We start from the raw sequence: 11271 nt of genomic DNA on the forward strand, positions 1-11271 counted from the left end.
TAGAAGAAGCTTAATATCAAATGGGCAAGAATTTAAAATGTATAGATAATTTCAAGACTAAACCTCATATAATATGTGTACAAGAATCTTGGTTAAAATCATATTTAAACTTTGTGGTTCAAGGATATTCTGCAGTGTGCAAAGATAGGATTAAAGGAAATGAAGGGGAGTAGTAACTTTTATTAAACAATGAGTAACATACTGGGAGGTGAGTGTGAATGAGGAATTTGAACTGGTAGTGGTTGAAGTATGAGCTGGAAATCAGAGTATAAGGGTAATTGATTTTCATAATCTGTGTCAAAGATTAAATAAGGACTTAATTAAAAACATTGGAGGAGAAGGAAACTTTGCATTAGTGTGGACTTTAATGCGCACAGTACATTGTGGGGAAGTGAATATAGTTATCAAAATGGGAATGCTGTAAAACAAATGTTAGATTGTAATGATTTGGTGTGTCTTAATGATGGAAGTAAGCTCTGCTTCAGCACCATGAGTGTTTTGGAAAGCACAAAAGCACGTGGCTATGAGGCAGGGCGGCAGAAACACACACAGCTGACAACTAATGAGGGGAGCGACCTCATGCCCTCACCTTCCCTCTACTTATACGTACTAAAATAAAATCATTCCCTGTTTTACTTGTACTCTGTCTGCACTGTTAGACATTTTGTTGCATTTTTGCGGTAACTTACTGGCAGCACTATTGACAGTAATTTACTGTAACTGCCCCTTTACAGTAGCTTACGTGTAAATGTGTTTTACAGTATGAGACCATTACTGCAATTTAATTTTAAAGTATGAGGCCCTTACCATACTGTCACCAAAGCAGTTTTATAAAAGGACGTAATACAATGGATTCAATGCAATGGTGTATAAGGAAATCTTAGTAGGAGTGTTTTTTTATGTGGAAAAAGCATATGATATGCTATAGAAAGAGGGACTCCTAATCAAATTAGATAAAATGGGAATTAAAGGTAAACTATATAATGGATAATGGATTTTCTAATAGACAACACCTTCCAAGTAAGGGTTGGTGCAAGGTATTGTAAGATATATAATATTGACAATGGTACACCACAAGGAAGTGTTTGTAGCCCAGTTATTTTTGACATTATGATAAATGACATCTTTTCAGGAATTGGACAAGGAATGGGGAAATCCCTTTATGAGGACGATGGTGAATTGGGGAAAAGGGGAAGAAATACAGCATAGGTGGAAAGTAGTATGGAGAAAGCAGTTAAAGAAGTAGAAAAATTGGCCAGTAATTTGAGCTTCAGATTGTCAGTAGAAAAAACAAAATTTGTGTGTTTTTCAAAGAAAAAGAAATCACCAAAAATTATGTTCAAACAATATGGTCAAACATTGGAGCAAGTTCCAGAAATGTGGTTTCTAGGAGTATGGATGGATTCAAAACTAACCTTTGCGTCTTATATAAAGAACGTAGTAGAAAATTGGAATAAATATACGAAGATGTCTGATAGGGGTAGATTGGGGTGCAACTAGACAGTCATTTAAAAGAGTTTATTGTGCAATGATAATAATAATAATAGATTATGGTAGCATGGTGTATAGCTCAGAGCCATAATCTATTCTAAAGAAAATAAGTGGCATATAGTCTCAAGCCCTAAGAATAGGCTGTGGGGCGTTTAGAACATCTCCCGTCTCAGCTATACAGGTGGAAATTACAGAGATGTGTTAATTATTAAAGGAGTGTGGGGAACATGACATGTCAATTGTAGGAGTTTTGGAAGGAATGCTGATAAAGGCACAAAGAAAATAGGAATTGACTGTATAAAATGAGCCCTACGGTGGTTATACCTGTGATTCCTCCTTGGCTGTTTCAGATTCAGATCAATTGTGAAATGGCTAAAACAGTTGAGCATGTGATACTGCAGTGTGAGGCATACAATATAGAAATAATTCAATTTGTGGCAAAATTAAGTGATCTCGGAATAGACACAATAACATTAGAAAATACATTTTTCAATGTACATTGAGAAAGGTAAGATTGCATAGCATTCTCTTTAAATACTTGCTGGACACAGGTTTGATTAATATGATGAAGGTGGTTTAAAACATATATATATATATATATATATATATATATATATATATATATATATATATATATATATATATATATATATATATATATATATATATATATATACACCTCCAGATGAACGTTACACTCCATCCCAATAGGTGGCGGTAATGCACCTTAAGCTGCCATAACCGCCATAAAACAATAGAGGAAGAAGACAAAGGAAACACACACACTTGGTGTCGGAGCTTCCTTCTCTACACGAGCTTGGAAGCTCTGATATTCTGTGTAACATCACTTAAGGTGAGTTCATCTGAAACTGACCACCTGAGCTACTCGGTTAACAGGTTAGTGGAGATTCTGGAGTCATGAATCTCTGTATTTTTCTTCCAGTGTCCTGATTCTTTACACCTCTTACAATGAAATCAGAGTCCAGACGGCGCTCTTTAAGAAAATCTCCACAGACACCTGCTGCTACTGGCTCAGAGGTAAAGTTTAGTCATGCGTCTGATTTCACTTTTAATTTTTAAACTCCGAGAACTTGTTTATAATTAAGGAACCATGACAACACTATATACAACAAGCAGAAAACTTCCCCGCAAACACCGCGCGTTCTGATAACGTCACCAATTAGTCTCTGTTCGTCTCTGTTCGTCAGTGTGATATTACTCTATGACAGCGTTGTTACTTTACCACGTCTTGGTAACGTTTATTTTTTATATATAATCTTGGCCAACGGTCCAGAAACGTCGTGGCCACGTCCTCCAAAAACTCTCTAACTAGTTTCATTAAGAACGATGTGAAGACGTGTTTTTATTTATTGTTTACAATAATTTATTGTATTCAGTGTTTACAACAAAATGGTCAACTTATTCATGAACTCTTTTATATAACAGACTGAGGATACAATCACATTTGCATAATTCAAAACAAAAGTAGAAAAGAAATAAATTAAGAGATAATTTGTAGGGGTTTGTTATGAGTTTAATCTTGTCTAATAATGAAACCGGTTTCTGGCTTGGGGAATAATCTAGTTATTATTTTCCGATGAGTCCACATATGTAGATAGTTCTGTGCAGTGTATAAGTATCATTATCCTTGCCTGTGATCCATCCCCCCTCCCCCCCCCCCCCCAAAAAAAAACAACAAAAAACTTGTTTATAGTTTAAACAATGCATAATTCTTTTAAAACCTGTCAAAAAATACATAAATATGGAGAAGCACTGTGTCGCTCTTTGGCTTTGGCACCAAGTATTGGATTGTCAAAATGGATTTACTCTCCAGTTCAGGAGGTTTTTTTTTTTTGTGCCTTTTTTCCACTTTGTGATTTACGCTGTGTAGGTGGATTAGACTCAGAACCATGTTTTCTTTTGTTTGAGGCCCCAGAGATTTCCATCATGTAGCAGTGCTTCTCCATATTTTTATTTTTTTATTTTTTTTGTCAGTCAGATTCGTTTCACTAACACAAATTTTTATTTATTTGAAGGCCCCTTCACTGCTGGATATGCTCACGTGATCTTGTAGTAGGTAGAGATTTAGATTAAACTGTCAGAATTAACTCGAACAAAAGAAGAGTGCACAAAAAGTTGACTGTTCAGTCTGCCATCTTGCCCGGAACCTGTGAAGATGTGGTACCCTGGTATCCAGATAACTTACTGTCATTTTATCTTTGTAAAGATATGTTCCATTTGAATATAATATTGAAAATTTACTAACTGTATCAAACATTGTATGTAAGTAAATGAATCCATGTCTGAATTTTATTATCTTTTGATGTTATTTGTCACACATCAATGGCAAATATCTGCCACCAAAAGGCAATTTACAACAACTACCAAACATTTTGCTTAGTAAATGGTGATTATTCACAATATTATATTTTTGTGAATGAAAGAGATTTTTTTAATGAAGGCCCGAGACTTCTCTTTGAATTTTAAACTGTTAACAGTGTGCAGAATCAGATTTTTGGAGTACTGCACATGCGCCTAATTTTGCCAGTAACCGCCATTTTTCAACAGACAGACGCACACTGAAAAGGTAAGCGCTACAAATCTATCTTTATGCATAATTTAGCCCCATGTAATGTTTAATGTCACTCTAGGTGTGGAATGTGTTGTATTGTTATGTCTAACTTAATTTTGTAATTAAATGCACTGTTTTGTTAATTTGCACACAAATGAGAGAGTTGTGAGGTGGCCTGAGGTAAAATATATATGAGAGATTTTACTTCCCATTTAATATTAAATTGGCCACTTAATCTGATAAACTAAACTATTATTACATTTTATAAACTTTAGCACTGGTTGAGTGTTAATTTTACATTATGACTGCCGCTTGCACTCGATCCATGATGCTCACACGAGCTTGTGCACATGTGTCGGGCTTGAATATGTTAAAGATGTATATACAGTGTAATTCACCCGTTTTTTTTTTAAATTAAGCAACATGATTATAGTCACCAAAATCAACATGTCTTATTTCTTTATGGAATGTTGCAGTGTTTCTTATAAATGATTTATTCATGCACATAAATATTAAAAAGGGTACTTCATAATCTTTAAATAAAAACATTAACATGTCCACCCCCTCACAGTGACTCTTCTCCAATGACGTGTACGCTGGTGCGAGGACTGGTTTGATCCCTCTCCACCAGCACCCTGTCATAAAACGTGTGTTTGTAAGCATAGCCAGCCACTTTCTATGATCCAATCATCAACCGATGGATAAAAGCAAGTCCCGCCCTGCAGTTTTTGTAAATACATCGCAATACAGAAGTAAGAGTCGGTCTCAGCAGCCGTTGCATGCCGACTTTAAGCCAACGCTCTTGTTTAAAGGGGAAATGAAGCAGTCAATCAAGTTAACATGATTCACTATGTGGATTTCCAATCTGATCAGCAGTTAGAAAATAAACATTATATCTATAGATTTTCACAGATGTGTAAGGGATAAGTGTGGTTTTGTCTTATAACAAATTAGTTGGAGAAAAACTTGAACAAAAACGTCACAATTGAGTCAAATGTGATATTTTATCTTTGCAATTTAATTTAAAATGTCAAATACATATGAATTGGTAAAATATTACTATCAACTGTAAGTACCTACTTAAGTATAGCAAGTCATTCACATGTTGATTTGTTGCTGTTTGTGTCCACTGCAGTTCTTTCACAGACACTCTACTCCACTCGATGTAACATATTTATGAAATTTACATTTATTACTAACTAATTAATGAATAGATTTATTGAATAGTATATAAGATAATAGTAGTATATAAGATGTTTTTATAAGAAGGTTTCTTGTGGCACGATTTTACATTAAACAAAAAACCCTCTATTTAATTAACTATTACTGTTAATCGGATGTCCATAATTATTTTAGTAAATTAAGCTTCATCATTTTCACCTACTTGAAAGGCCAAATTGTTTCAAAAAGAGTCCCTCTTATGTTAAAATGAAAAGATGCATGCTGTCCTTATCAATTAAATATTTTTGTCTGTTTTAATGGGAAGCACATTATTATTATTATTATTATTATTATTATTATTATTATTATTAGAATGAGCTATGCTTGGAGAACCACGAGGCAGGCATTAGCCAGATCTCCATCTCACCTGGAGATTAATACACAGGTTTATGTTTTGTAGAGTAAATTTTTTTTGTTCTGCATATGAATTTGTTGGTAAGACTTCAAAATAATTATTTAGCTTAATGGTTATGTATTATCTTAGTATGTTTGGGGGGGAAATTGACAAAAATCAGATGAATAAATGTGTTGCGGATTGTTGCTTGATGTTACTTGAGTCACAGGTGTGTCTTAATGAGTACATTTTAGACGATGGGTCGCATAGAAATTCCACAAAAAATACCATTATAATTGTATTGTTTTAATTGCTTCAAACAAAACATTAAAACATTTGAATTTGAAGTCAGGGAATGAAAGTCAGTCCTATATGGGTTTAAAGTAAAGAAATTCGCTTGCTGTCCATAAAGGAATGGCTCGAGAATCACATATCCACCCCGAACAAAGGAGTGAGATATGTTCGAAGCAAAGATGGAGTAGTGGCTGAATAATTGTCATGGGAGACAGGTAATCAGCCGCTCATATATTCGTGAGTTGAGATTGAAAGTATTAAATGATCAGACTCCCGACCATGGTCGTTGGGAAGTACTCACTACGATGATGTTACTAGCTGAAACATCACCACGACGAATATGAGAATCGTGAGGTTACGTGGTTGGAATGTTCTTTGGTACGTCGCTGTGCCTAATATGGTCCGGTGCTGTTACTTTACAATGTACCAGTTTGGTCTTTGGAACATGCTCGCCACATTCCAACAACATACAACTATAACATTGTCACGAATATGGGAATCACAAGGTTACATGGCTGGAATGTTAATTGGTACGTCATTGCAACAAATATGGTTCGGTCCAGTTATGTCTTCACAGCGTAACTGTGTTAGCTGGGTTCGGCCTTTAGATTATTAATAAAGGAACTGATTTAATTTCTGTTATAAATTCTGAAACAATTAGCATAAATGTGTAACACTCATGTTTGCTCCACTTATGGAATCTTCTGCAGCAAAAAGTGCTCTAAGAGTCTCAGGGTCTTGATGTCTAAAGAGAGACTTTATTATTCAAACAACAAAGTCGAGCAGGTCTGCGGATCAACTTCCTTGCTTATCCTCGATACATGCTTTTATACAATTCTAAATGTTGATCTCATCAGGCGGGGTTTTTTCTTTCTCTTTTTTAAAATTTTATTTATTCAGACCTCGGGCATGCACCACTATTATTTCTAAGACTTGGGCCTCCCTCCTTACGTTGTTTTTAATGGTGGTGTGGTACATCCAGCTCTCTTTAAAAAAATAATAATATATATATATATATATATATATATATATATATATATATATATATATATATATATATATATATATATATATATATATATATATATATATATATATATATATATATTGTATTCCAAAAAGATTAAATACATTCCCAGCACAAACAGGTACCAGTATACTGATTAATATGTGGTTATACCCTGTAAGCATATGTTTTAATGGATTAACTCATTTATTTATTATAACATGTTGATACTCTTTCACAGCTTATACTTTGGTTATATATGAGTGAATTATACTTTGATTGATTGAAATATTCCATAATAGATGTGGGCAAAAATGGGGTCTTATTAGTGTTTTATTCAGAAGACTTTGTTTGTTTGGGGTGGAACAGAAGATTTATGCACAAGTTCAACACTAATGTTTATAGTTTTGTAGCAATTCATAAAAATATCATTAAAAAGATTTCCGTCTTTGTTTCGGACACATCTATAAAACCAGTGTGATATGATTCTAGTGGTATAAACTTAGGTTTCTAAATAATAATCCATGTGAGTTTGTGGTCTGAGCCAGAGTGCTGTAAACTTTCTGCCACTTTTGGGTAATATCCATTTTTTTCAGCTCTTTTCTCTTCATAAAGATGAGCCAGAAAAGAATGCTGCTTAATGGGTGTCATTTATTCCACTCCATTCTACTTCCACAGACAAAAACAAAAAAGTAATGTGTGAGCCAGCAGATTTAAAAAAGCCAATACTTTTGGCCATAACAGTTACAAGAAACTCTGTGAACTCCTGTACGGATTAATTATATCGAACAAGTCTGGGGATCACCATACAAGTCCCTAGGTATTACTGGAGTTTTAAGAAGCATGCATGTGGCATGAGCTAGAACTTCACAACTGATTGATAGTCAGATTTTTTTTTCAACAGAGAATGTGTTTTGATTACATTAATGCTTTAAACCATTGTATTTGGAAACACAAAGTTCCATGTTGATTTCCCAGAGTCTAAACACATGCAGTGCTTCACCTTGAGAAAACACTGATGCCCAGAGTAAGGTCTAGTCTCTGAATTTTATAAACATATAAATATTTACATGAACTATTTCTGTGTGATTAGTGATGAGAAAAGATGTGTACGGTCAACTGATTTGTTCATCTTGGCTCTTAAAAACGATCAGTCACAGTGGTTTTTGTATTAGTAAAATTGGGCTGCATTCAATGGAATTATGTTACAAATCTAAAATGACAGTTTTATTACACATGTACAAGTGGTTGGATATCGCAGTGTTACAAATCTCAAAATCTATTACTGTATTACAGTATTGTAGGAGGTGTTTCCAAAAACAATTCCATAAACACATGGACAAAATGTAAAATACTCATCTTGAATAATTTTATTGTTTTTCCAGATGTGCCACTGCTCAGATTGTGGGGAGAGTTTTACTAAAAGTCATCATCTCAAAGATCACAAGCGGATTCACACAGGGAAGAAGCCATTTTACTGTGGACAGTGTGGGAAGAGTTTTACTTGTCAGAGTAATCTCCAAAAGCATGAGCGCATTCACACAGGGGAGAAGCCGTATCACTGTGGACAGTGTGAGAAGAGCTTTACTTTTCAGAGTAATCTCCAACAGCATGAGCGCATTCACACAGGACAGAAGCCGTATTACTGCTCCCAGTGTGGGAAAAGTTTTACCCAACTATGTAATCTCCAGCGACATGAGCGCATTCACACAGGACAGAAGCCGTATTACTGTGGACAGTGTGAGAAGAGCTTTACTTTTCAGAGTAATCTCCAAAGACATGAGCGCATTCACACAGGACAGAAGCCGTATTACTGTGGACAGTGTGGGAAGAGTTTTACTCGTGAGAGTCAGCTCCAACAGCATGAGCGCATTCACACAGGGGAAAAGCCGTATTACTGCTCACAGTGTGGGAAGAGTTTTACTTGTCAGAGTAGTCTCGAACAACACCAGCGTATCCACACTGGAGAGAGGCCCTATCACTGTGGACAGTGTGGGAAGAGTTTTACTTGCCAGCGTACTCTCCGACAGCATTTGCGCATTCACACAGGAGAGAAGCCGTATCAATGTGGACAGTGTGGGAAGAGTTTTACATTTCAGAGGGATCTCCAACGACATGAGCGCATTCACACAGGGGAAAAGCCATATTACTGCTCCCAGTGTGGGAAGAGTTTTACTTGTCAGAGTAGTCTCCAACGACACCAGCGTATCCACACAGGAGAGAAGCCGTATCACTGTGGACAGTGTGGGAAGAGTTTTACTTGCCAGAGTAATCTCCAACGACATGAGCGCATTCACACAGGAGAGAAGCCGTATCACTGCTCGCAGTGTGGGAAAAGTTTTCGTGACCAGAGGACCCTCCACAGCCACCAGCAGAGTCATACAGGACAGAAGCTGTACCTCTGTGGACATTGTGGGCGGAGCTATACACATTCAAGTTCATTAAGGACACACAAGTGCTCTAACATAAATCCATCAGATTTTGATGTGAATTTCTCAAATTAAGATTTGTTATTCATTTTCATTTTTTAAAGGGGAGGTAAAGAGACATTCAGGCATTAAACAATATCATATTATTTGTCATGGACTGTAGTATTCTGTTGCATGGGATTTATTGCTTACTCTCTGGGTTTTAGCAAAATTCATGATTTTATGTTGTTTTCCTGTTCCCCAAACCCTACAATACCACTCATGGAATACACATATTAGCTTTTTAAAATGTTGGGTTGTGCATACTATTGAACTGAAAGCCATTTTTAGTGACAGGTTACAAATTCTGCTAGATTTCCTAAAGTTTGTGAGATTACCAGCCAAGATCAAGGTGTAGTCACAGAGTTTGGGGGTGTAGTCATCAAGTCCCAAAATTAGTCAGTGACTGGGAAATTGGGCTTAAATTCATGTAGTGTGCACTAGGCTTACTGTCACCTCTATTGCTAATGCTGAATAATAGACCTTTATAACCTTTATAACACTGATTCAAATGATTCAAATATTCTGTTCGCAATAAGATCTTATCAAACATATCTAGATTTAGCTTTCTTTGTCTCCTCCTGGATATATTTGTTTCTGTGGTCCGACTGTAGATCGTTAACAAGCAGCAGACATGTTCACAAGTCCCTGAGGTCCAAGTCAAGTCTTTGTTCTATTTTTTGCAACAGTGTATGAGGCTAAATCAATTTTGAAATATTAAAACTGATTACTTCTTCAATATATCTTGTTCATTTATTCAAAATTGTCTAATAAAGCACACAAGGTTTTACTTAAATCATTATTTCAAAATTAAATCATTAATCAAAAAACTTATTTTCAGATTATTACATTTGATCCAAAAGTTCCCCATATAATTACAAGAAAACAGAGCATTCATAGAAACTTCAGGAAAGATTACTTTTTTGCCATTTAGTGCAAAATGCCGGTGTGCTGTGTATTTTGAGCTATTTGAGTTGCCGTAGTTTGCTGTAGTTCTCAAGCAATGATGGGTAAAGTACACTTCCACTGTAACAAAACCCCTGTGTCAATAGTGAAAACTGCTTCCAGTGCAGCACTGGATGTAACTGAGCTGGCCGAGACAAAACACGGAAGTAATCATGCATAGAGTGTATTTAACCTGGTAAACATGGATATTATATGCATATGGTAGCTAATACTTCAGTTCGTAGATGTAAATGGTGATTTCTCCATGCGTACTAAGGTTACTTTTGAAGTTCCACAGGGTTCTGTTTTAGGCCCACTGCTCTTTACTTTATATATGCTACCCCTAGGACAAATTATTCGTAAACATAGAATTAGCTTCCACTGTTATGCTGATGATACACAGTTGTATGTTTCAGTGAAGCCAGAGGACAGACAGAAGCGTAGTAAAGTTGAGGATTGTGTAAAGGACATTAGACGTTGGATGTTAACTAACTTCCTTTTACTTAATTCTGATAAAACAGAAATACATTTATTAGGCCCACGTGTAGCTAGAAGTAATCTTTCTGATCACATGGTTACTCTGGATGGTCTTTCTGTTTCATCATGTACAGCAGTTAAAGACCTTGGAGTGATTATTGACTCCAGCCTATCATTTGATGCTCATGTAGATAATATTACTAAGATAGCTTTCTTTCATCTCAGAAATATTTCTAAGATAAGAGACATATTGTCACTACATGATGCAGAAATACTAGTTCATGCATTCGTCACCTCTAGATTAGATTACTGTAATGCCTTACTGTCTTGGATGTTCCAGTAGGAATATAAATAAGCCCCAGTTAGTCCAGAATGCAGCTGCTAGAGTCCTATCTAGAACTAGAAGATACGACCATATCACACCAATATTATCAGTACTGCATTGGCTGCCAGTAAAATCTCA

General features: G+C 35.7%; 1 protein-coding gene across 2 annotated transcripts; it reads left to right on the forward strand.

The window, feature by feature from the left end:
- Nucleotides 1-2210: 2210 nt before the first annotated feature.
- LOC108279555 (zinc finger protein 239) lies at nucleotides 2211-10125 on the forward strand. 2 transcript variants are annotated; one of them, XM_053688348.1, is made up of 3 exons: nucleotides 2211-2344; nucleotides 2435-2529; nucleotides 8304-10125. In XM_053688348.1, exons 2-3 carry the CDS (start codon nucleotides 2461-2463, stop codon nucleotides 9420-9422), a joined length of 1188 nt encoding a protein of 395 aa, XP_053544323.1. In that variant the 5' UTR covers nucleotides 2211-2344; nucleotides 2435-2460; the 3' UTR covers nucleotides 9423-10125. The 2 variants fall into 2 exon arrangements, with proteins under 2 accessions (XP_053544323.1, XP_053544324.1); XM_053688349.1 differs by lacking the exon at nucleotides 2211-2344 and adding an exon at nucleotides 3528-4078.
- The last annotated feature ends 1146 nt before the right edge of the window (nucleotides 10126-11271 follow it).

The sequence above is a fragment of the Ictalurus punctatus genome, chromosome 19 (genome assembly GCF_001660625.3).
Source record: "Ictalurus punctatus breed USDA103 chromosome 19, Coco_2.0, whole genome shotgun sequence".
Taxonomy (NCBI): domain Eukaryota; kingdom Metazoa; phylum Chordata; class Actinopteri; order Siluriformes; family Ictaluridae; genus Ictalurus; species Ictalurus punctatus.